At 35.4% G+C, this 27,640-nt stretch overlaps 1 protein-coding gene across 6 annotated transcripts; it reads left to right on the top strand.

Moving 5' to 3' along the window:
• Positions 1-6,343: 6,343 nt before the first annotated feature.
• Positions 6,344-27,396, top strand: LOC149532284 (65-kDa microtubule-associated protein 6-like). Of its 6 annotated transcripts, none has more exons than XM_089805716.1 (14): positions 6,344-6,562; positions 6,735-6,830; positions 6,934-7,038; positions 8,907-9,110; positions 23,259-23,516; positions 23,604-23,819; positions 23,936-24,091; positions 24,197-24,356; positions 24,454-24,605; positions 24,736-24,823; positions 24,903-24,976; positions 25,068-25,142; positions 26,277-26,636; positions 26,772-27,396. In XM_089805716.1, exons 3-13 carry the CDS (start codon positions 6,967-6,969, stop codon positions 26,619-26,621), a joined length of 1,800 nt encoding a protein of 599 aa, XP_089661842.1. In that variant the 5' UTR covers positions 6,344-6,562; positions 6,735-6,830; positions 6,934-6,966; the 3' UTR covers positions 26,622-26,636; positions 26,772-27,396. The 6 variants fall into 6 exon arrangements, with proteins under 6 accessions (XP_089661842.1, XP_089661845.1, XP_089661844.1 ...); XM_089805719.1 differs by having other exon boundaries at positions 6,345-6,562; positions 26,760-27,396; XM_089805718.1 differs by having other exon boundaries at positions 6,352-6,562; positions 6,740-6,830.
• The last annotated feature ends 244 nt before the right edge of the window (positions 27,397-27,640 follow it).

Here is a 27,640-nt window from a genome sequence, read left to right as displayed (position 1 = left end):
AAGTATGACACTAGGATTTAACATGGATACCCAATTTGGGAAAAACCACGAGTAACATGTCACCAAATTTTCACTCTTTCGAAGTGAGCTTTGTTAAGAGCAAACCCTATTAAAGGTTACAAAACACATTGTTAAATATGACCTTGTTAAAGGATTTAATCACCCTATTAGGAGTGACCTTGTTAGAGGTCTTAAGAACATTCCATTAGAATTCTTAGTGACCTTGTTAGTGATCTTGTCCACTTTTCTCTTCTAGAAACTTCTCAAAACTTCTCCTTGAATTCTTGTATAGAAATGCTTAAACACAATTTCCCTTGTATTATATGCTCTAGGTCATCCATCCTTACACTTTACATATTCCAAGAAATCAACAATGCCAGCTAGAAATCACGATTTTCTCACAATCTATCAAATATTGTCCCTCAACCAACATTAGGTTCTGACACTTGGTTATCACTGGATTACTTGGTCACTACTAACTTTTCTATTCGACACATTTACTAACACTTGATCAATAGCAATTCTTGATCGAAACTATAGTTGCTCAACTTATATTAGTGATCGGTTGACTTTGACATCACTTGTCATAAACTTCAAGTTCCTTAATCTTTTGTTATTTTTCTCGGTCAAGCCTATGCATTTGGTCTTTCTTTGATGACTTCTTCTAGGCTTTAGTACAACTTTCTTTTCCACTCGTAGTATGATTAAACAATCATATTATCTTGTCAAAGTCTAACTAATGAAGTGCCCATTATAGTTCCTCACAACTCAACCTTTCCTCTAGGTCCTTTTGTTACGTCCTTTCAAATCCTCTTCATCAATCATCTTAATATGACACTCTACGCAGATAGCAACTATCTTATCAATAAGGTTTGACATCAATGACAACATAACAATTGTCTCAATAGTAGTTTCCAACAAGGCCACCTAAAACAAAAATGTCCTAGAAAACCATTTCATCTTCTATAGACAGAGAGTTTTTTTCAAGATATACAACATTTAGGTCCAAGGTGTTAAGATTAACCTCAGACAGAAATAACAATTAGATGCAAATATAAACAATATCATAAAATAATAGATCACATAGAATAGAACACAAGACACCAAGATTTAATGTGGTTCACCCAAACCCTGAGCTACGTCCACCAAACAACAAGTCCATTATTATTACGATCTAGTGATTACAACCTAATTATAATCTATAATCCCTTACAGCTCAATATCGCCGTAAGAATCAATTTTCACATCACACATTATGAAAATCCCTAACTCTAAGCTCTTTTATACAAGTGTTTTTACCACTTTAGGGTTATAATTAGTTATTCAATGTTAGCCCAAAATCCTGATAAAATATGGCCCAATTTTTTTAAAAAAAGAATTATGAAGTATGTTGAGTACTTCCTTGATCAGTCACCACAAACTAACACAAGGTAATTAGAACCATGACATTTAAGTGAAGGAGTTTAACTCGTGATTTCTTTAACTGGAGATCATTAGCAAGTGGTTTCAAAATTTGTGGCAAGAAAGATCAAGATTTGGTCAAAACCCCTTTTATCTCTATCCAATTAGGAGAAGATCTAACAATAACTTGTTCCATGTCACCTTTAAGTGACCATGACAAGGTTCTAAATAGATATTGGCCAATATTCCAAAGTCTTTTTTCTTATACATATTATTGCATATCATGGTTCTTTGACACCACACCAAGCAATCCTTTTTGCATCATTATATAGAAATTAACATAGATTTATTTTTTATACCCAAGACATTTTAATTGAATCATCAATAATTTTTTGGAAGGCAAAGCATTAACATCATACAAACAAAGAAAATTGCTACATTTCTTAACCTAGATTGCTCACTTGTAATATCCTTCATCATGTCCTCATTTAGACTTGATGAGATAACTCTCAAACTAACATGGGGGGACTTACCACTTCCTCCTCCTCCTTAGGGGTCTCCCTTTTTTACAACACCTCCATCTTGTACTCCATATCCATCGATCCCTAAAAGTCATTCTAATTCCATTCTTTGGACTTCCAAGATTCTTCCATGAAATATTATTGGAGGACACTTAGTGCATTTATCTCAACTGAGAAAGCCAATTTATATGACAATTTTTGGATATCAGTATCAATTTTCTTTCCTCTTTTCTGATGAGTTGCATTTTTGTCCCCATCTTTATGAGGCTCATTTATATATCCCATTCAATAACCAAATGTATGAATTATATGAGGACTAGACCTTCAGGATCGAACCCCAAGGCAAGTTGGGAAACAATCACATAAAAGTAATTAGAAGACCAAAGTGAACATGACAAAAGGAATGAAGCACTCTAGGGTATAATAGGATGAAGTTATTGGTACAATCTCTAGGGAGGACAATGTGTCATTTCAACTTCCTCAGAGCACACCCTTCAAAGTTCTTGTCACTTTAAAATATTTTGAAGATTAATAATAAGATTAATAAACGTTTATATAAATTACAATTTATGTTGAGAAAGAATGTTAATGCATTAATATTCTCATCCTTTTTTATTGTATGAGCAGAGCTCCAATTAGAAAAGTCTTCAAGGTTGTACTAATATTTTTTTTCTTTTAATCAATTTAGTGGTCTATTGTGTTGCACCTGTATTAAGTTCTTGTTTAGTCTATCATTATTGTCATATATTGTCACTTTTGACAAGCTAGTCGAAAACTATCATTGACTTTTGATGTACTATCTCATGTTGAAGTTTATTTTAGTGCATTCAACAATGTGGTCAAAATTATTTGTTGGTGTAGACATACGTATTTTGTTTGATAAGTTGGTCGAACCATATACCTTTTCCATTTGTTTTTCTAATAGAAATTATTTGGTTTTGTTGATATGTGGATTCAACATTTTGACTGTGTCGACCTACTCCCTCATCTTTTGTATATTGGTGATTTGACATTTATTGTCAAGATTACAGTCCTTATCTACATTATCAAGGACACAAATAGGAAACCTCATCTGCGATGAGATTTGAACTTTGATGGAAGGAACAACAACACGATGACTTAACCATCACAACATGCCATTATTGGCAAATTTTGCTTCCATAGTTCACTTTAAATTTATTTTATCTTAATATATCTAACATCACTTAATTTTAATTTATTAGACACGACAACATTTATTGGAATGACCATGTGGTAGAATCTTCATACAATAAATGTCCTAGTTATATGGGGTATGTTAATTTTAATTCATGACACATTTAGTTGCAATTAATTTGAAATTCTTCTTTTTTGTCATTTTCTTCACTTTTCTATTTTTTTATGTTGTAGTACATTTTTTTTATTTGCATATTATCTTTCATTATATGCTTTTAAATGTGAATGTTCCTAAAGCCTAAAATATTAAAGTAATCTCCTAGTCATTATCAATGTTTAATAAATCCTATACAAGAAACACAAACACACACACACACACACAAACTTTCTTTCTTGTTATTATTGTTATTTTAATATGTTTATTTTCTTTCATTAAGTATTCATAAAGTTTAATATATTCTTTAGATTTTTATTTATTTAAAATTTCTTATTTTCTTTCTTTCTTTCTTTTTTGATTTTTCTATATTGATTTGTTTTAGTCCTCTTTAATTTTTCTGTATTTACTTTATCTTTATCTTTTATCTTTTTTTCTCTTGTTTCCTTAATTTGAGGAGATCTTATTTTTCTTATTCATCCAAACTCTTTTCCCTTTTTCTTAATTATTATAATTTTAATATATTTATTTATTTTTCATTAAGTATTCATAAATTTTAATACATTCTTTAGATTTTTATTTATTTATAATTTCTTATTTTCTTGCTTTCTTTCTTTATTTTTTGATTTTTCTATATTGATTTGTTTTATTTCTCTTTATTTTTTCTGTATTTACTTTATCTTCTTCTTTTTAATTTTTTTTCTCTTGTTTCCTTAATTTGGGGAGATCTTATTTTTCTTATTTATCTAAACATTTTTTTAAACCTTCTCTTCTCTCTTTTTTTTTCTCTTATTTCTTTTATTTTGGCTAGATCGTGGCTTTCTTATTTGTTTTAAATCTTTTTAGTCTTTCACCCAACTATTTTTTCCATTTTAAAATTTGTCCTCCATTTTGATTTTTGTGCTCCTTCCTCTCCCACCTCTTATCCTATTTTTAAGTAAGGCTTGTTATAGATGATGATGTTTCATAGAGTGTGACCAAAAGTTGACAAAAAAATATATTCACAACCAAGATCCACAATCATAAAGAATATGAAGATCTCATTGTACTCATGCTAAGGGTTGGCATGCACAAAAGCTCATCAACATAACATAATTGGATAACATTTTGCATCTTAAAGATCCACAAGTATCTAATGTAGGATTCAAAGTTGATTTTATATACCCTCTCTTTAATTTGGGTCCCATGCTGACTACTTTGACTACGACAATGAATAAAAACTAATTCACTAGTAAAAAATTATGTAGAGTGAAGTACTGTAGTTGTGGGGTAAACATTTTGTCACAACATGTGATATTGGCATGACACATTCTCTAGTATCACATCGAATGAAGATAGTAGACCCAATGACCTTGTGCCTAGCACAAACAACTCTTGCCAATTTGGCCAACTTAATCAAGTATTTAAATATTACTACATATTTGCGTTCAAAACTATAAACCTTATAATTACATATACATATAACACCATTTTATCCTCCTCTCCTTTTTAAAGATATTCCCTCAACTCAAACCGAGACCCAACCCACCTTACCTTTAACTTACTTTAAGGCCAAATTAAAACACAAATATCTCTTTAAACAATGTTGAATTATTTGTCCTCTTTCCTATCTCTAATTATAATGATTAATTGACTTAAAAAAAATAAATATAATCATATAGATACACTCTAAAATTATATAATCATATAGATACACTATAATAAGGAGGTTGGGATATAATCATATAGATTACTTCTCTCTCTCTCTCACACACACACACACACACACATTTTCTCTTCTCTCATTTTCTCTTATTTCCTTTATTTTGGCTAGATCTTGTCTTTCTTATTTGTTTTAAATCTTTTTAGTCTTTCACCCAACTATTTTTTCCATTTTTAAATTTGTCCTCCATTTTGAATTTTGCGCTCCTTCATCTCCCACCTCTTATCTTCTATTTTTAAGTAAGGCTTGTTATAGATGATGATGTTTCATAGAGTGTGACCAAAAAGTTGACTCAAAAATATATTCACAACCAAGATCCATAATCGTAAAGAATATGAAGATCTCATTGTACTCATGCTAAGGGTTGGCATGCCTAAAATCTCATCAACTAACATAATTCGTTAACATTTTGCATCTTAAAGATCCATTAGTATCACATGTAGGAATCAAAGTTGATTTTATATGTCCTCTCTTCAATTTGGGTCCCATGATGACTACTTTGATTATGACAATGAATAAAAACTAATTCACTAGTAAAAAATTATGTATAGTGAAGTACTGTAGTTGTGAGGTAAACATTTTGTCACTACATGTGATATTGGCATGACACATTCTCTAGTATCACATCAAATGAAGATAATAGACCCAATGTCCTTGTGCCTAGCATAAAAAACTCTTGCCAACTAACCTAACATAATCAAGTATTTAAATATCACTACATATTTGCATTCAAAATTATAAACCTTATAATTACATATACATATAACACCATTTTATCCTCCTTTCTTTTTAAAGATATTCCCTCAACTCAAATCGAAACCCTACTCACCTTACCTTTATCTTACTTTAAAGCCAAATTAAAAGACAATTTTCTCTTTAAACAATGCTGAATTATTTGTCCTCTTTCCTATCTCTAACAATAATGATGAATTGACTTTTTTTTAATTATATAATCATATAGATACACTCTAATAAGGGGAGGTTGAACCATCAATTCCAATTGCAAACACTTTGACAAGAATAGAATTTTGTTTTGGGCAAGGCTAAAATAGTGACATGTGGAATTGAATCTAAGTGGGTCCTTAACACCGTGGATCTAAGGGCATACCTTTATAACATATGGACCCCAATATAGACCTCACCAAACCCACGTTATAAGGGTTGTTTTAGAAAATTAAAAAATAATTTGAATGGGTTTGGTGGCAACATTTAATTTTATTCCATGTTTTAAAACGAATATTAATTAAAAAAATCCTGGAGCTGTATACTCGCTAATCCAATAATTATCAAGTATCACAAATTATTAATTAATTAGCGGATAGCGACAGGAGAAAGTCGTCCGCCCGTGCGCCGCGGGCCCCACACATTTCTGCCTCCAATTTCAAATTTACAAAATTCTCATTTATTGTCATTTCATTCCGCGGAATTTGATTTCTTTTTCGATTACGAAGCTCACGGAACTGGAAATTTATTTGGACGGCAGACGGCAGACAGAAAAATTACAGTCGAAGGTTATTGGGGCATGTGGAGGTCGCGGTTTCGAATCTCGGAGGGGAGTACAGTAGTGTGTACCAAGTTTTGTTGGGGGTTTGACCGAAAGATCTCATAATAAAGAGGATTTGAATGCAGGTTTCTCTCCTAATGTAGTTTAACAGCCAGGGCCGGCATGCGGTCTTGCTATTTCCTTTGCTTTTTTCACGTCAATTGACGGGCATTTAAACGAACGTGAGTACTGTGGGTAACCCCACCGCACAATCAATGTCATAGACTTGACCGCACTGCTTATCTTTTTCCTGTGCAGAACAGCTTTTTCTCCCGTCACCTCTTGTCAAGGAAATTTTTTTTTTTCTGGTGCGAATAGTGCGAATTCTTCTCTCAAAGCTCTTGTTGGTAACTGGTATGCTTTTTTTTTTTTTTTTTTTCGGACTCAGTCGCTTAGAGTACCCAAAAATGAGTTGAGTCTTACAGTAATGATCGCCGGGCCTTTTGTTATCATGTAGGTAATCAGTAGGAATTCGAAGTGTTTTCTGTGAATGGTACCCTCGGTGGGGGAACAGTCTGTCCACATGGACACTACGTGCGGCTCTTTACTACGAGAACTACAGGTTAGCCTAAGCATTTTTTTGGGTGCTTTCCTTTAAGGTTTTATGCTCTTATTTAGCTGGAGGACTTCGTAGCACTACTGCATTGGGGTTTTTTCCTTTAGTTAATGACAATGGCCGCTGTGCATTCGGAACTCTGCAGCGTTTCTTTTTCTCAAAATTACCTACATTTTGAAACCTCGTTGCAGTATGCTCTAAATGCCCTTTATGTCTCTGCATTCATGTAATTTCTGTGATCTCGGTTTGCTTTTAGGGTGAGTTGAAATCTTGCTACATTGAAATTGACTGTCGGTATATTTGGCACTTTTCCATTGCTTTATTATGAATTTAGATGTTGTCGGTCAGGTAGAGCTTCACAATAGTCTGCGCTGATTTGTGGCTTGATTGCGGGGTTTACAGTTAGCATTGTTGTCATTAGGCACAGTTTTCACCTTTCCGACCGCTATAAGTATATTCCGAGGCCTGTTATGCCCAATGCACTGTCGTTTTCTTCATTTGATAAAGCCCGTGTGTATTCCATTATTGGTTTTGAGCCCTAAAGCCAGAACGGCCAAGGGTTTAAAAAAGCCTACGGTTATGATGTTTTATCAGGATTCAACCGAGATTAAGATGTTTTATGATGGTTTAAACTACATTCATGATTACTTACACTCAGGATACCCGAGTTAAAACTTTATATTCTGCCAAGCCCCTTTCAAATGGAACTGCGGCAAAGTGAAACAGAGACGCCTAGAAGTAGCTTGAAAATCCTAGAAATGGTACTCGAACACAAACATATTTTGGGGACTGAGGCAGAGGACAGGAATATTGTTGATTTGGATGTGGTAAAATGTGGACACACATGTTAGTAATTCTTTATCAGTTAATTTGTACTTATCAATGTGGAGTAGGCATATCTGGTGACCCTGGACTACACAAAATCAGAGGAATGATCATTCAAACGCTGCTAATTATTGAACTCACTTAACATAGGAGGAATTGCTCTCTATCCTCGCTAGCAGTAGGATACCAATAAATTCATCCTCACCTACCGAGCAAAATAGTGTGTTGATTAATTATCCTTGTAGCTGTGACTTGTCATGCTACCTGCAAGACTTGATATATTGCCTGTATTATTTGTTTTTTGGTGCACTGGTATCTTTCCTATTACAAGTTTAAGCATTCTCACATCATGGTTCAAGAAACTGGGGTTTTTTTGTCAAAAGAAAAAAGATTTTGTAAAGTTGAGAAATGGGTTTACTTCCTCCAATTTAGTTTAGCTTATTATAGTTGTAAGTTGCTTTCCTAGCATAATTTTCACCACCGATACTATTTTTTGTAAGTGGATGGACTTTTTGGGTGCCAATGAGATATTTTCTCTGCACGTGCATGTTAGTATTATGTTGTTCTTTCTTTCAGTTGAACTGTAATCTGATTGCGTTGAGAAGCATAAACACAGTGGCAGCAAGGGGTAGATTGTAATGGTGGGACTGTGTTAGTAAGATCTTTTCAACTTAATTATGAATAGTCATTGCATTTTAAACCAAAGTTTAATAGTTAATACAAAGATGCATTTATATATATAAACTATTAAAATATTTAAATAATATAATAAACTTTAGATTTTATTGTAAACTAGGACTCTGAGAAGTATTAATTTTGAGGTGCCTATGTTAATTTCCATATAGATATCTGATGATTGATATCTATCTGCATCTTTTAGATAGACACATTCGAGATATCTGTGCTAGTTCCATAGTGTTTGCATTAGTAGTCTTAGTTTAAAGTTGTTGGCAAGCATGTTTCTGGATTTGATTGTGTAAATACTTTGCTTATTTCTGCTAGCTGAGTAATTTCAACTCATATTATAAATGTGATTGATTTTTGCTCAGCACATTTGGGACGAGATTGGAGAAAATGAAATAGACCGAGACAAAATGCTCTTGGAACTTGAAAAAGAGTGTTTGGAGGTTTACTGTCGGAAGGTGGACCAGGCAAGTCATGCAAGGGCAAAACTTCATCGGTCACTTGCAGACAAAGAAGCAGAGCTGGCCTCTATTATAGCTTCGTTGGGAGACAGGAATCTTCATTCTCAGGTACTAACGCACACAAGCATTTCTGCTCTGATAATACAGGGATTATGCTCCCTTTTACTGGTCGCTTTGATATATGTCTATACTTTTTAAATTTCACAACATTTCAGTCTTCATCTTATAATTCCTTTTTTCTCAATCATTAACGAGTATTTTTTTTTTTTGTCTCAATCATTGACTTTCTTTGAGGGTCGCTGCAGTTTAAACAGTGTCCATTATGTCAATGTCAGGCAGGATGCTGCAATGTGAGTTGTTTTCTATTCTTTTTTTGGTTGCCTTGTCAATTTTAGCGCCAAAAGCTCAAAGAATGTATCCAGGCCGTGTGACTTATTGTGGCAGTACACTTCTATGGATCTCTTTGGAGTGTGGCGGAACTGAAATGTTCTGGTTCTCGCTGAAAAGTATCATATTTTTCTAAATTGGTGGGTTCTTGTCAGGATTGCCATCTCTGGGACATCAATGGAAAAAAAACCTGCATATTTGGTTTATTTAAGAGACAGACATACCACAGAGGTCAGCAGAAACTTAATAAAAAACAACTAAGTTACTAACCTTAAATGATCATTTATAAACTGAGAGCATGTTGAAACTTGAATTGTGTAGCATATTTTAATATGTTTTTATTTTAATGTTAATCCATGCATACAACAGCAATATTATGAAATATATTTTCAATGTCACATACAAATGTATTATGGTAAACCTTTGTTGGGGTCCCAAAAGTTTTGGTGCCTTTCTCACTAAAATCCTTAGTTTCCGGATTCATGTCCTAGAGGCTGGATCCGGATCTGGATTCATGCAGAGCCAGGCAGGATCCTTGTTTTATACAGTGGATTCGTCTGGATTCGCGGGCCACGAATCCCCTATGTAAAACAAGGATCCCGCACGAATCCTCAAGGATCCAGTGTGACTCCTCTAGGATTGACGGTTTTAAGTGGGCCTGAGTTATTTTATATGACTTTTTCAAATATATTTTTGGCTTTCCAATCCTAAAATGACCCTTTTATGCATTATATATACTAAAAACTGAGAGAAATATACATAGTTCTAAAACTATATATATACTCACGAATCCTAATTGGGCAAAAAAAATCGTGAATCGACCTGCCCGAATTGGATTCGTATCCTGAATCGGCAACTAAGCTAAAATCTGTTTTGTGGTAAATTTACAAGCAACCGATTCAACTGCCCATTGAGGATGTTTGTCTTTTATATTAGATAGCAGCGTTTGAAACTTGGCTTACTTATGTCTTACAAGTGAGGCTGCCCAAGACATGCAGGGCAGAATCTTACCTCTTGCTGACCTTGCTGGTGCCAGCTGCATATTGGGCACAAAATATGATATCTGGTTGCCTCTGCTCAGGTCATTGATGTAAGTCTACCTTCTTACCTTTCTCTGCTGCTAATGGCTACATGCCCGAGAATGGGCCTGCCTCTTTCTGCCACCCGTTTAAAGGTTATCTTCTGGCCACCTTGCCACCCAGTGCTCGTTTAGTGTTTGAGTTGCAACATGGTTTGCTCTGCCTTCCAAATGTTTCACTGGATTTTGCAACATGCAAGCTTTATCCCTGTTAGAATAATCTCCTAGCTTAGCAACCGATTCAACTGCCCATTGAGGATGTTTGTCTTTTATATTAGATAGCAGCGTTTGAAACTTGGCTTACTTATGTCTTACAAGTGAGGCTGCCCAAGACATGCAGGGCAGAATCTTACCTCTTGCTGACCTTGCTGGTGCCAGCTGCATATTGGGCACAAAATATGATATCTGGTTGCCTCTGCTCAGGTCATTGATGTAAGTCTACCTTCTTACCTTTCTCTGCTGCTAATGGCTACATGCCCGAGAATGGGCCTGCCTCTTTCTGCCACCTGTTTAAAGGTTATCTTCTGGCCACCTTGCCACCCAGTGCTCGTTTAGTGTTTGAGTTGCAACATGGTTTGCTCTGCCTTCCAAATATTTCACTGGATTTTGCAACATGCAAGCTTTATCCCTGTTAGAATAATCTCCTAGCTTCTTAGAGTTTTCCAAGTTAAATTGCATGCATGCTGTATCTCATGTGGGAAAAATGGTCCAGCTTCCCTAGAGTTTTCCAAGTTGTTACAATGAATGCTTGCTGCATCTCCTGTGAGAATAATATCCTAGCTATCTAGTGTTTGCCAAGTTGTCACAGTTTTCAATTAAGTTTTCAGAATATCTGACAAACCTGCAGAGGAAATGTCTTACAGCATCGCGGTAAAATCACATTTTTATCACTAATTGTTAGTGAACAAGATTGGGGCAAAGGCAAGTAGCATCATAAGCAATGTAGCTCTTAAATACCTCACTAGAAAATAAATATTAACAGATGATGTAGTTTAATTCATTTGCTCACTAGTGGCTTGGGAAAACCTGTAACACAATTTTTGTCGACAGCTGCAGATATACACATGCAGTGCTAGATTAAGTTTTACAAAGTCAATGTATTTACACACTTTACAATGTGAGGTCAATATAGTTGAGCACTTTGGCAATTGGCTAACCCCAAATACAGGAAATAGGGGGTATTGTTAACACATAGACTGGCAAGAAGTGAGTTGAGTTAGAATAATAGGAAATAGTGTGGATAGAACATGCAGAAATGGCCCAGTCATAATTTTTTTGCACCATCCTGTAGCTCTTAGATTCCCTTTCTTATCATGTGTCTTTAGCACTCTTAATGCCAGATCTTCTCCATGTTCAGACCACATGGTCAATTGTTCTTCAGCCATTGGTAGTGGTAAACAACAAACTACTGCATTGTCATATATGCTTTGCCAGCTATTTTCATCATTTCGTTTTTCTATGATAGGGGAGAAACTCACCATCATTGTGAACTGAAATGATGGCATATAGGATTGAGCAGTTCTCATTTCCAAACAAGTTTTTTCCTTTTTTTCTTTTTCCTGTTGCAGCTTGATTACCAATTACAAATGTAATTTCTTTTCTTTTAGTTTCATGCTACGCTAATCTCAAACTGGATAAGAAGTGGAGTCTTCTTTCTATATCTTTCCATTTTAGTAACATGTTCATTTTAAAGGCTATCCATACCATGTAAGAAATCTGTTTATCTTCTGTAGATTTCAATGGAAAGATTGTCTAAAGACTAACAGCTAATCTAAAATGGGATATTCAAAATCTGGGATGGGACAGTTGCTTAGGCAGTGGTACTATTAGCTTGGTGAGGTATTTGTCAGGGATGTAAGAATGTGATGATTTGCAAATTGTTTGTAACTACTTTTTTACGGATAAAGGTTGCATGTTGATGATGTTGACCTTGTTTCAGCTGGCCAAACATAATAAGAACTCGGCCAAGGTGAAGCAAATTATCCTAGAATTGGTGATCGATCCCCTACATTGTAGACAAGGCAATGAAGTAGATGTACAATGCCTTGATCACTTTGTACTACAACGTGAATATTTTTCTTAATATGCTGCTAAAGTACAAACTAAGTGACTTGTGACTGATTCTAACATTCAACTTATTGCTTTTTGGGTAGAGTGGAGGATGATGGGTTAGTACCTACAACTGTAAATTATTTCCCTTCATCTTTGGGCTTATTTATTTGGGGTCTTTGTGTTCACGAGAAGCTTCCAAATGATTTTATTTAGGAGAAGACTGTCCTAACAAGAGTGGAAGGGAGTTAAAGCCTAGTGCCAAGCTTGCAAAGATGAAGAAAGATGTGGTATGAAAGGAGGACCAAGAGTGGGTAAACAAGGGAAGAAGGATTTGATTCTTCTTGACAGGAGAAGAAAGATTTGAGCCATATTGAGTGCCTTAGATGCCACAAGAATGGTCACTATGCTTCTCAATGTCATGAGAAGAGGAAGGGAAGTGAAAGCAATGTCAACAACACACACTAGTATGTAGGGATTGTAGAAGCTCTAGTATTGACCAAGCTTACATCGAGGCTTAGGACAACTTTCTTGAAGATGTTCCCCCTATATCCTTAACATCATTTTTGGTGTTGGCTGGTATGTGGATAGTGGAGCATCAAGATGCATGACTGACAATAAAAGCACTTTCAGCAAGCTTTAGGAGTGGGAAGTAGTTGTAGAGGTTGAGCTTGATGATGATGCCACATGTCTAGTTATGGGGACATGATTTGTTTCATTCTGCATGCTTGTAGGTGACATTCTTGAACTTCATCATGTCTTAAATATTATTAGGTTAACTAAGAACTTTATGTGTAAGCCATGGTAAGTCGTAGTCGCATTGTCAATTTTGACAATGTTCAAGTTGTTATTAGAGATTGTTATGATATTAGCATAGTAACATGGTGAACCACCCCCCCCCCCCCCTTTTGCCCCACATCTTGGAGATGGGGACACACTGAGAACTTGGGGACTCTGTTCCCTTGTCCCCAACGACACCACTAGATTTTGCCACCTCCATTGAGGATGGGGGGATGACATAGCATTGACTATTTGCTGATTCACCTATTTATGTTCAATGCTTGATGTTCCAATATAATGCAATCTTCAATTATTTACTCTTTTACATCTTTATATGTTATATTGCAATACATCTTTTCATAACTAGCATTGTAAATACCATATGTATGCTATATACAAGCCCCCCCCTTGTCCTTCGCCATGGTCCCCGTGTTGTCCCCAAATTAAGGCCCCTCTATCCCCTTGTCTTGGAAACTTGTCCCCCTATTCTGCTGTCCCCTAGGGTAGTGAAACTATGGATATTTGTCAAACTTTGGTTAGAGTTATGCAAGAGGGTGAGCATTTATAGGTTGCTTGTTGACATCATTAAACATGACAACAATGATGAACTCATGGGTTGTAGGTGGCATGGGTGAAAGACCCATTCATGCAAGTCAAAGGGTTTGTTGTATTTGTGCTTCACCAAAACTGTTGTAGAGGCCAACCTTCATTATAAATTTATATGTTCAATAACTTTGGTTAGTTAGTTCTTGTCTTGAATGTGGATGAACTAATTCTTGCTGGTAGTAGTGATAAGCTCATAGCATGGTGCAAGGGAGAACTGGCTTCCAAGTTTTATGAAGGACATTTGGCCTTATGTACAACTTTCAAGTCTTGAGGTGTGGCAAGCTACAAATAAGATCTTCCTAGGTCAAGGAAAGCACACAATAGAGATTTTAATGAGGTTTCAGGTTATAGATAGCAAGTACCTTATTTCTCTTTGAAATTCGAAGTGGAATGTGGATTCATAATGAAGTTTGATAGATACTTTGGTGTATAGATGGCTGATAGGTTCCCTCATGTATTTGGTGAATACCTAATGTGATAGTTGCTTTGTAATGTGTTCTGGTCATTAGATTTGTTATGCAAAATTCTGATGAGTCGTTGTTACCACAATTTTGATATGTTGAAACCTTCCCCAAGTTCTCATACTTGGATCCCTTTAGTGAACTTGTAATTTCCTTTTACAAGATGCCTTAAATCAAATGTTAAGTTGTTGGTAGTTTGTGAAATTCTAAAACCTGCATCAAAGTCCAACATAGTTTAGGATCCATTAACTTTGTAACGGTTGTTGATATTTTCATAACCTTTGTTTATACTTTAGAAAGAAACATAAGTATATACTTATTGGAGATTCTCATGGTTTTATAGCCATCCTTCGATATTACCAGACTTTTTCTAACTTTTGAGTTGTAATGGAGAGCATACAAATATAGATGATATCGGTAATTGTTAATGGGTATCTAATACTTGGTCTCTAAATTTAAATTTGAATAAAGGTGGGAAAGTAAAGCTTGTGAAAGATTCAAATTCTTATAACATGTTATTGAATGCCATGAAAGATGATTTTTCAAAAAGTGAGTTGAGTTGTCACTAGCACATGTCTATTGTAAATATACATGTAGAAAGAAGGGTTTTCCTTTAGTCCCAAACAATTCAGAACTACATCTCGCATGTTATCTATTTTGCTCAAAGCTTTAGACGATTTCAAGAGATTGTATGCTGTCTCATTTGTTGCAAAATTAAGAGGTACCTTATATTGGCACCCTTTGTTGCAATTGTTTAAATTTGTATCTTAGTCTTGTTCAATGGTCTAATATTTCATAATTTATAAACCCTTGTTTAGTTGTTGGGACATATTAACACAATAGGTGAAGCATTGTTTTTTCTTGTTGAAAATGGATTTATTATCATCTCCTATCAAAGTTTGAAATTCCTCTAGATCTAGTTGGCATATTAGTAGGAAATTTGAGTAATTTTCTCTGCAGAATAAATCATGTTGTAAACATGAAATACAAACTCTTGGGATATGACTATTAATATAACAATCTATACTCCCAGCAATAGGTGAACCATGATATAAACCTAGGTCATGTGAGCCTTGATGACATTTGGAAGAGAATGGAAGAAGGAAAATGGTAACCCTATTGCACAAAAAGTTTTCAGAACTGGTTTCTGTGGATTATTTTGTCATTGTTGTCAAAACTAGTCAGCAATTTTCTTAAATAATGGCAATTATATTTTGTCTGCGCCATTGCATAATGTCCCCAAGTTACCAGTATTACTTTTTGGCCTAGATTACAATAAAATCAAGTCGGGTCCAAAAATACCTTTGTAACTTAGCGAGGATTCCAGAAATCACATTATACAGTTATAAATTAATATATATTTCCTCGAGTTGCTGATGATCTATAGTACACAGTGATCTCTCTGTGTTCATTCTGATGCTTCCCTTAGATTGCTCGCTGCTGTCACTTTCTCTCTGTGACTTTTGTTTTCTCTTTTATGTTCTTGATTTCCTCTTATCTTTTCTCTAGATAGTTTGATGCCTGACGGAAAGAAAAAACTGAGGAAAAACTTGGCCAGTTTTCAGAAAAAGCTTGGCAAAAAAGTTGGGAACTTAAAAAGCAGATTAAATTTAATTAGAAATTCATTTTTAGACAAAATTCAATGAGAAGATGCATCCAATTAAACAACTAATGAGAACAGAAAAGAAACAAGCTGAGCCTAGATATATTTAAATACAAAATGGGAATAAAATCACATCCTCATGAGGAATGCTGAAGGGTGGAATCAAAATAGTAAATAGTTTCTGTTAAACTGAAGTAAATACATGTTTTCTATTACAACTCACTCTTCCCAAATCTAATAAAAACTAAGGGAGAGGTACAACTAGAGTGTCTAGTCCTAGAAGCCTGTACTGGGCATGACTTTTCTGTTATGCAATATTACGGAGCCTAATCAGACTAAAAGGTTAATTTTTTCCTCACTTTTAATGGCGCAATTTCCCCCCATATTAATCCAATGGGGGTTTGGGGCTAGTGCCCCCAAGATGGGTTCAAGGGAGAATGCTATGCGAAGCTAAAAATGTCTTTTATAATTGTACAAAGGCACCAGGAGTTATTCCCCCCCCTCCCATCAAAGTACGAGTGAAGAAATCAGAAATGAAATTTACTGCTGCCATTTTTTTGCTTAAATGCTGATTTTGGACTGTGGCCATATTTTAATATAAAACTCATTGAGTAGTCAGCAAGTTTTTGGTGCAAATAAAAGTCACAAAAGCTTGTCGGACTCGAAAACTTCAAGTTTTTAACTCGCAGAGTGCTCTGCGAGTGTGCCATATATATATATATATATATATATATCGTTAGTTTTATATAATGTTAGCGAGCTTTAATAAATGTTTTATGCGATGAGTTTGATATTTGACATTAGTAATCTTCAATATTTATTTAATAATTTTCAGATTTAATGTGTTATTGTTATGATATTTATTTGTATATGTATGACATTTTTGACATTATTAAAATACATATAATATACCAATTAGTTAAATAAAATATAGATATAATATCTATATTATCATATTGATATTTAGACTAAAATATATGATAGTTCTAAATATATTCATATTATTTTTTTCCTTGATAATAAGATAAATTTATTGATGAAGTAAGAGCATTACATACAGAGAGTACAATGAAATAAACTTGAAAATTCTACGCTGGAGTCAATTCGTAGAATCCTCCAGGAAAACCCCTAACCTCTAATTATCATTGCAGTATCAATTATAAAGAGCTGCCATAGTCATTAGAATGGTTTACCAAATTTACAATGAGACCAAAAGAAATGTCCAATGAAGCCTTAACACTTAAAGACACTAACAACAGTGAAAACATTAAAGGAGTTTCCCAAAAACTATTCTGTACCATAAACATAGCCAAAATTGGCGACCATTGGTTGTCATCATTTTTGCCTTTTTTTATAATCACTTTGCCATTAAACATTGCCAAAAAGGAGGTGGACCTTAGCTGCCAGTGGGTAATTCTCTGTGACATTCTGTAACCCCTCTATCCATTTGCAAACAAGATTTGGCAGTTTAACACACTGCCCTCAAGAGTGAATTCAAAAACAACTCGCACAATCTTTACATCCCAAATACCAGTGAAAGTGACAATTTGGGTAAAATATAACAAAAACAACATAGAGATTGAGATAGCAACACCAACCCACATAAAACATCACCAGAGCACTAGTGGAAAGGTGAACCACACCCTTGCTTCGTTTGAGAGGATGCAGGACAAACCTCTGTATCCTTGCTCTGAGCATAGCATTGATTTTGAGTATATATAGTAATGTTATGTTTATTATTTATTATTATCATTTTTGATTGGTCACAACTTATATTTTATCATTGGGAAATAACCGGGAGGAACTTGGCCTGGACCAAGGGTAGTAGCAAACCAGGGTACTACCATCCCGAATTAAGCACAAAGTATCACATGGTATCCAACAAAAAAAATCAGTTATGATTACTACACTTGGAATGATCTCTTTGAACCATATCAAAGGATTGATTTTTGTTTTTCCTCTCTTTTCTTCCTTTCACTGTCTGCCATCCTTCCTCAATCTTGGCTATCAAATTTTGCCACTCCAAATATTTATCATTTGCCAATAATCTTGGCGAGATCTGCCCATCTGTTGGGATATCAAGAGCTTGGCTCTCATGGTAAGATTCAACAACACTTGTTTCTCTTTCCTCTGGAAGGGAACCCACATCATCAGTCTGAGACAATCTATATCTAATCTTTTCCTTTCCCTCAGGTGTAACAACACCACTGCCCATTAGCAGGGCAACATCACATGGGTCCACAACTCTACCTCTAGTGCACTTGGCTGCTTGTTCAAGCAAGGTCTGGGAGACTAGAGGTGAAGGTTCCTTTTGGGCTTCAGAAATTGCTGGAGAGAAACTCTTTTGCTTCCCGTCCATCTTAACAACAATGTAATCCTGTTGAGAGACAGCCTTCCATCATGAGGCCTCCTTATGCACTCTATCCTTAGTGCACATCGCAGCCATATGTCCAGTCTGAAAACATCGCCTACATATGTTGCCCCCTGCAGCCATATGTTGAGAGACTGGATGCATATAGTATTTAGCAAACCATAGATTTCAAGTTAAATTGGAATGTCCAAGGAATTGAAGATGGGTCAGATTTTGTTGATTTTGCTTTTTTTAATAAGGTCCAAATGTAGGCACTCTCATCAATAAATGAGGCAATCGGTGAAAGTGTGTTGATGAAAGGACAGCAAATTTTCCTTTGAAGGTTAGCAAAATGGGTGAAGGGAAGGCTAAAAAAGGGCAATCAACAAAAACTTAAAAAACTAATCCTTCTAAGAAAAGAGAAGGAAAATAACCAAATTTCTTCTCATACCTTACCCTCAAGTAACTTGTACAATTAGTCAGGGAGGAGATGGCAAGGAAAATCTGTCAAAGAAGGTTCCTGAAAGTTCAAGGGAGGAAATCTCGGGGTAAATTAAAGAAACTTAGAAGTGAAGGGGAAGAAATCTTGATAGCTTTTAATAAGAGCACGAAAAGGAAGATTGAATGGATAATCCTTCTTTCCTCCATTGGTCAATAATCCTTGTTCTCCCTCATCTCATTCATCAACCATTTCTTCTTCTTTCTTGTTTTCAAGCACCTCCCAACCCAACAAATTTCAACCGTTCTTCACTAAATGAAGTATCATTTGAAAATACCATCCCTTACCACGTAATGCCTCCTCCATCAACCTTAAAGGTCATAGACTCTGCATCTAGTCCTTCTCCCTCTTGGCTGCGTATAGCTATATTGGAGGAGGAAAATCACACAATTGGTTGTTCCCCATTTTGATGTTACTGCTTATCCGTTCCAAAACTATACAAAACACAAAATGGCTAAGAATACATATAGATCAATGAGAGATCCTACACGTGGCAATGTGTCGAGGGAAATAGCTATAAGCCAATTGTGGAAAAGAGTGCTGGTGAAATAACATAAGCATATTTTGATATTACCAAAGTAGATCTTCATGCACCTTCATATGGAGGAGATATTCATAACCTGCAAATTTTAGTTTCCATATTCACATGGAGGAGACACTCATAACCTACAAGTTTCAGTTTTCACATTCACGTGAAGGAGAGATTCATAACCAGCAAGTTTCAGTTACCAAGTTGGTAGAAAAAGTTTTTAAGTAGAAATGTACCAAATATCACCTGAAACAACAAGTGAAAGTTTTGATGTCTAATATCAAATCTATAATGGATACTCTGACCAAGCCATTGGATGGTATAGTAGCTTTTGATTTTAACCCAGAAGGTAGCATTGATAAATTTGCTTTTGAGAAGATATGTAAATATCAATCTTATGGTAAGATAAAGGAAGATTGAGATAAATAGATTATATCAGATGGGTTAAAATTAATTGTGGTGGCTAAGGAAATATATAATGAAATTGAAACCATAAAAGAAGAATTGAAGGAGTAACAAAGGCCAAAAGAGAAGAATCTTAAATGGGTGACAGTTGTTAAGAACCTTAAAAATAGGCTGAAATCAGTGTTGATACATTGGTTACTGAATAGGTGTTTTAAGTACTAATTGGCATTTATCCCAGTTGTGGTTGAGGACTGTTGAGGGGAAGACATTGACTATTAAGAAAACTATACTATAGCAAACAAACCTCTTGAAAGATTATGGTTAGCTGGGAACAAAGTCGTAATGATATTTCATTTATTAATTCTATTTTCCAGGCATTAATGAATCTCAAGTTATCAATGCAGCTGTTATTAGAGAAGATTAACAATTTTTTTGATAAAAAACTTTTAATTAACAAGTTGATGTGATATCTATGAAAAAGCTGAATAATATTTGTTCTGCTCTCAATATTTACGAGGCACATATATAAAAATATCAACATGAGTTGGATGATATACAAACCATAGAAGCAGAAATCTGACATTAATCGTTATCAGTCCTTAGTAATACTTGATTGGACATCGGTAAACACTGCTGATTTATTGCAGAAGAAATTGGGGTTGATTTTTTTTGGATTTCTTGGCAAGTAATCATGATTTCTCCTCAAAATATCACGAATACTCCTTGAAAGTTCTCAACTTTGGAATTCGGAGATAATTTTTGGGGAGCCATATAGTAGGTTAACATGTAGGTCTACCATATAAAGTTCAAACATCTAAGTTTTTCTGGCATACAGAGACAGTCAAAGGGAAATACTTTCAATTGTAAGGGCAGAAAAAGCTTCTCTCTGTGTAATTGCATAACACAAACAATTTGAAAGTTCAGTCCATGAGTAGACAGTGTAGGATTAGAATGTGTGTGTTGAAACATAATTAAAAAAGGTCAGCTCTAAAGGACAAAGACGTATACTAGTAAGCAAGGTACAAGTCAAAACATGAAGAGTCTTCAAGTTCAAGACTTAACAATGAGTAGTCACTCCCTAAGACTTAACAATGGGTAGCCACTCTCTAAGAAGACATGTCATAGATGTGGAGAAGAAGACAGAATTGGATATACTAATTAATGATAGGAAAAGATTTTGATGGTCATCATGCTAGTAGAGGGTAGGGATTTAGAGTGTAGGGATTTATAATAAAAACACCATATGCATTTTTCCCAGTGTTACACTGGTGCGGCGGTGCGTCGGGACGGGTTGTGTGCGGGAGAAAAAAGGGCCTCAATTTGGGGATTGGGGGGGATGGGGGGTTGCATAGTATATATATGACGGAAAATGCTAATTATGAAATGATACTTTAATATAACATACCAAATATAGTTGAATATAGAAAATTGAAATGTGATTCACGAACCTTAAGTTCAAACTTGAAACTTCGTAACCATTACCAATGACCATTGAACTTAGTAAAATACTAAAACTTTTAAACATAATAATGATAATGATAAATGAAAAATATAAACCACATAGTACCATGTAAGTCAACCATTGACTATCAATTTATCAAATGACAAAGATGAAAGATTCAAAATTCATTGTTCAAATATGAATATCATATATCATAAAGATGCTCATGATGACAATGAGCCGAGTAGCATGAAATAGTGAAATGAAATAATGTATCATAGCCATATCAAAGTGAGTACAATCAACAAAATAACAAAATGTCAATAATGAGAATGGAATCATCCCAAGTGCTCTCTAATCATCCTGTATACCAAAATCCTCATTGCTAAAAGAAACAATTAAAAACAATCGCAAAAAATGTTTTCTTTTGACTTTTTAGCCTTGATGTCAGCCGCACCCTGTCACCCTGTGTGCACCTTAGCCGCACATTGGCCACACCCAAGTGCGCACCCCTGCACCCCAGACGCACCTGCGTCGCATCCCCGTGTTCCACCCGGGTGCTCTGATCAGTGCAGCTGAGCTTTTTGTGTGGTGGGGGCACTCAGGTGTGTGATGTACCCGCACTGGGGATGTACATGCACCCGGTGCGTTGGGTTTTTGACGCGGGTGTGCGCACCCTTGTTACACTTTCTATGTTTGTGTTTAAACGTTTTGTCTTTTTGAACTCTCATTGTAACAGTCTAAGACTCTAAAGGAAGTTGGTACTGAGTTGCAGGTTGCGGAGCATGAAAACATGAGGCAATTCATTGCGCCAGTGAATAGATTTGCATGATAACAGAGAGTCAAATACCATACGGGCACCACTTTCTTTGTATTTTTCCATTTTGTAGATGTGAAATGATTGAGGAAACTGTCTTCTAGATGACCCATGATGAACTATGGTGAATAGATGGTTCTTGAGCAAGGGTGGGTTAGAAGGGGTTAAGAGTGGCAAGTGCACAAGGTGTAAGGAATGATGTTACATCTCGCCGAAAAGAATACATGACAACCCATCATACCAGACTAATGCATTTTATTGCTATCACTTGTGATTATTTCTTTCCTGCTGAGTACATGACAACCCATTCTGCCATTTGGTGGGCTATGTTTTAATTTGGGTTAATTGCAGAAGTGACTGATCAAATGTTTATTTTGACAACTAGAGTTGTAATATTTTGATATTCTATTGTTTCTTGATTTACATTGGAACTGATGTATGAAAACTATATATTCTAAAGTGCAATTTCAATGAACTTATGGAAGCGATAGTGACAGAACTGCCCTGCATTTCAGTTTTTGTAGTTAATCATTATCTTCCAGTTTGATTGAATTATCAATTTACTGTTGATGCACAAATTAGAGTGTAAGTTTTGAGAAGGTTTTCCTTCAGATCTCTAATCAATTTAAAATTTTAAGAAATAAGTCTTAAACATTTCTTGTAATCAGATCTGACGTGTCTCACAAGATTGATTGGATCCCTATATAGGAACATATTATGCTATAAATACAACTACCCAAAGCAATTCTGGTACAAATAAGTGATAACAATAAAATACTCAAGTTCGATGTATTATCTACTTTATTCAGTGATTTTGACCTCTCAAATACCCGTCACCATATTATCAGTAGTTTCAGCATGTCACAATAATATTAATCATCATTTCAAATGTAAGCAAGGCTTCTGTACATATTTTAATTTACTTGGACAAGTCAATGACTACTTTTTCTGCATGTCACGGATGTTTAAATCCAAGGTCATTTTTTTCATTTGCACTTTCGTGTGATAGTCTTTTGAAGGTTTTTTTTGTTTTGTTTTTAAATATTCCTTTTCAACTTATGAGAGTTTCTTCTTATGATTCTGCTCAGTTTGTCCTGGTGAATGCAGTTTATCTTGGTGGAGGATGTTCTAGTTTTTTTGATATATCATTATTTTTGCAGTAAGTTTGCAGTTACTACCTGCAAATCTAGTTTAGACATGACACTTAAGCTTATCTTGCTTTGATATAGTTTTCTTCTTGAACTTCTGCAGTCAGAAAAAAGATCAGGAAGCTTGAAGGAACAACTTTCAAGTATTACACCACAGTTGGAAGAGTTGCGGCTGAGGAAGGAGGAGCGTATAAAACAATTCAATGAAGTAAAGGTGCAGATTGAAAAATTACGTGGAGAAATTTCTGGGTATTCTCAGCAGAGTGGTGTACTAAGCTCAACTAATGGGGAGGAAGAGGACTTGTCACTTAGAAAGTTAGATGAATATCATGCACATCTGCAAGCACTTCAGAAAGAAAAAGTATTTACAAACATATCATTTCCTTTATATTGTTTCGCATGTCAAGTATACAAAGAGCCTTAATGCTTTTTTGATAGCAATGTGCAGAGTGACCGCCTTCACAAGGTATTGGAATATGTAAATGAGGTGCATGGACTTTGTTCAGTACTTGGCATGGACTTTTGGAAGACTGTCAGTGAAGTGCATCCAAGTTTGCATGATTCAGCTCCTGGACAGCCAAAAAACATAAGCAATGAGACATTGGATGGATTATCACAGACAATTCAATCCCTGAATAATGAAAAGAAGCTTCGAATTCAAAAGGTTGGTTTAATGGCTTTGATATAAGTGCATTCCGACTTTTTCCATTATTGGTATCTTGTCTTTTCTTTACTATTTAATTTTTTCCTAAAGTTTGCAGTATCTGCTTTTGTTTACAGTTGCACGATCTTGGGAAATCTTTGATTGAACTTTGGAACTTGATGGATACCCCAGTAGAAGAAAGAGAATTATTTGAAAATGTTGTATTTATTCTCAAAGCATCAGACAACGAGGTTACGGGCTCAGGTGCTCTTGCACTGGATATGATTGAGCAGGTTTGTTGCATCTTTCACATGCTGTTGTCTAAAAAACAGATTTAATTGCAGAACCCTACTAGCTGAATGAAAATTGATTATATCATGCATGCTTGGGGATTCCAGGCAGAGATTGAAGTTGACCGTTTAGATCAATTAAAAGCAAGCAAAATGAAAGAGTTGGTTTTCAAGAAGAGAATGGAGTTGGAGGAAATATGTAGACGAGCACATTTGGAGCCAGATGATAGCACTTCACCAGAGAAGTCAAATGCATTGATTGATGCTGGTATTGACTTTTTCTTACTAAAGAGTTTTTTATTGTAATGTTGATGAAGCTAATGCTAGAAACTTTAGTTGGTCTGATATGATCTATGTGTGCTAAGGTATGGTTGATCCTTCTGAGCTCCTTGCAAATATCGAAGCCCAAATTGTGAAAGCAAAACAAGATGTACTCAGCAGGAAAGAAATAATGGACAAAATAGACAAGTGGCTTGCTGCATGTGAGGAGGAAAGCTGGCTGGAAGATTACAATAGAGTAAGTGTCCTTTGCAAATAGCTTTGAAAGAAGATTTATGTTTCTATGTTCAAGCAGTGAACAGTTTTAGCAGGAGTATCAATTGTAGAAGTGTCTGTACTGACAGTAGATGATTCAACCTAACAAACAGGATGAGAACAGATACAGTAATAGTAGAGGTGCTCACATAAACCTCAAACGTGCTGAGCGGGCCCGAGTAACTGTAACCAAAATTCCTGGTATATTGAATTTCTCAATTTGCTGTAGTGCTCATAATTAATGTTCCAACCATGACATTGATTCTTCTGTTTTGTTCAGCTATCGTTGAAAATTTGAAGGCTAAAACACATGCTTGGGAAGAAGAAAAAGGGACACCTTTTCTATATGATGGCGTGAGTTGTATTTGTTCTTTAAATATGGGTTTGTTGTCATGTGATTTAGTTTCTTTCTTTTCTTACTGGAACATGTTATCTTGAAAATCAGGTCCGTCTGTTAGCAATGCTGGAAGAATATACTTTATTGAGGCAAGAACGCGAGGAGGAGAAAAAACGATTTCGGGTATTTGTATTGCATTACTTTTTTTCATCAAGCACTTGTGTGTTGCCAGATGATTCAGGTCAGAATGTGGAGAGAATTTGCACTGTGTAATTTATGGAAACATACAGTTCTCGCAGGTAGTAATAATGGAATTTAAATGGACAGTATGGATTCATCTTTTGAATTCAAATGGAATGAGCCTTTCATGTTGTGTATTATTTGCTGAAATGTTTTATTTTGGGAGCCTTTCTTATACCATGATATTGCCATCCCTCTTGATTTTTGATCAGAGTTTATTGTCATAGAGTAGACTTGGCTAAAAATGCCAGGCCTTTGTTTTTGTGACTTCCCTTTTAACTTGGTTTCTTGAAAGGGAAATGCACCTGGCCTTTTCTATTGAAGCTGAGAAACTGGATGGTTGTATTTGTAGTTCTATGCTCCATAATAGCATCGTTTTAGGTTTACAACAAATGCTTGATGCATTTGTTGCCAGGGGCTAGAAGTATTGGTTGGCATCCATATCATTGGCTGTTGTCACTATTTGAAATGCTTTGAAGTTTCTATCTCATTCATCTGGTTTCATAGTGGTGGTGTTGGTGCTTGACTGACTTTTGACCTAGTTGCAGTCAGGATGATATTTAGTAATCTTCTTTGGGTGTTGGTTATGCATTGCATCTTTTTTCTTCAGTGGAGGGTTGGAACATTTTGGCACTAGTGGTTTTGAGGTCACATTTTAATGGAATCATAGTTTATATGCCAGTTCCATAGTCGATTTAATTTTTATCTTGGCTGCCTGCAATCAAGATTTCATTATATCAACATTTACACCTACAGTTATTTGTAACCAACAGTTTGCTTTTGGTATTCACATGACTTTCCCTAGAAATATTTGAATTTTTTCTAAACTGTTTGTCAGGATGAAATTCTAGCAGAATGGGCAATAATCTCAACCTTGAACAGTTGTCCCATAAGAATGTCAAACAATATTCACAATATTTATTGTTTTCTTATAACTGTCTTTATAAGCTCCTTGTTGGGTGTTTAGATGGTGTATTTTGTAGACTTGGAGTCTGGTGATTTGGACTTTTATTTTCAGGTTCCTGTTAATGTGACCACTGAAATATTGCATCTCCACATAAAATTGCTTGTTGACAGGATCAGAAGCGGTTACAAGAACAATTCCTTACAGAGCAGGAAGCTATATTTGGATCCAAACCAAGTCCAATTAAGATTAATAGCTTTAAGAGAGGTCAGGGTTTGCGAGCAAATGGAAGCACAACACCTACAAATCGACGCATTTCACTTGGAGGCTCTATGCTTTCAGGAAGTTCTGATCACAATACGCGGGGAAATGGGTTTACTCCCCGTCAGAATGGAATTGGCAAGGATGGCAGAAGGCGGCCAACTGCACCATTGAACTATGTGGCATTGGGTAAAGATGATACAGCATCACTTGCATCTATGACGGGGTCTGAGCCACCTTCTCCTCGAGCTGGTTGATCAATGCTGAAGATGGTATGCTCCAAAGTTCACTGAGGTTCATTTGAAGCTAGATTTAGTTTTTTAAAAGGATGAGATTTTAAGAATCACAATGTTTGAGCATAGAATGTTGAAATATGTCTGAATCACAATATTTAGTTTGGTTTGCAGGTTTGGTCATCCTCAGCGGAGTTAAACTGGTTTTAAGACATCACATATGATGGATTATATGGGGCCAGTCTGTATATTTCTTACACTTGTACAATGTTCTTTGTACCAATATTGGGAGTTCTGATGAATCAAAACTTCACATACGACTCAATTGACTTCCTTTAAAAGAAGGGGTTTGTGGTGGAACTATCACTTTTTAACTTCATCATCACCATGTTTCATGAAATGACTTGTATAGTGAGGATCATAGTTTGTGAGGAGGTGGGACCCTGCTTAACTTTATGTTTGGATGTCAGAAACCTTTTGTTGCTTGATGTGAAGGAAATTGCTTGGCATCACTTATTCTGTAGAGCAAAGAATTGATGATCTTGTATAGTCAGTTATTCAGGTTTGGTAAGAGTCAGGTTATGAGAGTTGCTGGGGTGAATCAGTGTTTTTAGTTGATCAAAGCTGGTTTGACACTGCTAAAGTCATTTCTATGAGGATGGGGTCTTTCATTATAGATTGCCTAATATGACTTGACGTGACAAATTTCTTTCTTAAACTTGATAGTGGACGATGATATTGAGTAGAGATAGCCTTTCTCTTAATTAATACAAAAGAATAGTATATTTAATTTTCTTAATGATTTAGGATTAAGCTTTTGGAGTAATCTTTATATAGCTGGTGATTAGCACATGTTGGGAATGGAATTTATTTTTACTACTATTTGAAGTTTGAACTATTTGTCAAGCTTTTGAAAATTCTACCGTTTGGCTCTGATTCCATTCTCAGAGATCTTAGGCCAACATTAATTCCGTCGGTGTTGATCAATCCAGAATGTACAGAAACTCTTGGCGTGAGATCAAACCAAAACATGCAGGAACTAT

This window comes from Cupressus sempervirens, chromosome 10 (genome assembly GCF_028749045.1).
Source record: "Cupressus sempervirens isolate cs-2001-9-10 chromosome 10, ASM2874904v1, whole genome shotgun sequence".
NCBI lineage: Eukaryota > Viridiplantae > Streptophyta > Pinopsida > Cupressales > Cupressaceae > Cupressus > Cupressus sempervirens.
Note: the sequence above shows the minus strand (reverse complement) of the source record. Positions and strands in the feature narration are given on the sequence as shown.

What these genes read in the sequence shown, in the direction of transcription:
- LOC149532284 (XM_089805716.1), top strand. Translation starts at nt 6,967, where the DNA reads ATGGTACCCTCGGTGGGGGAACAGTCTGTCCACATGGACACTACGTGC. An exon ending in AAGCACTTCAGAAAGAAAAA is followed by an intron (nt 23,517 to 23,603) that starts GTATTTACAAAC and finishes AGCAATGTGCAG; the next exon opens with AGTGACCGCCTTCACAAGGT. An exon ending in AGAAGCTTCGAATTCAAAAG is followed by an intron (nt 23,820 to 23,935) that starts GTTGGTTTAATG and finishes TTTTGTTTACAG; the next exon opens with TTGCACGATCTTGGGAAATC.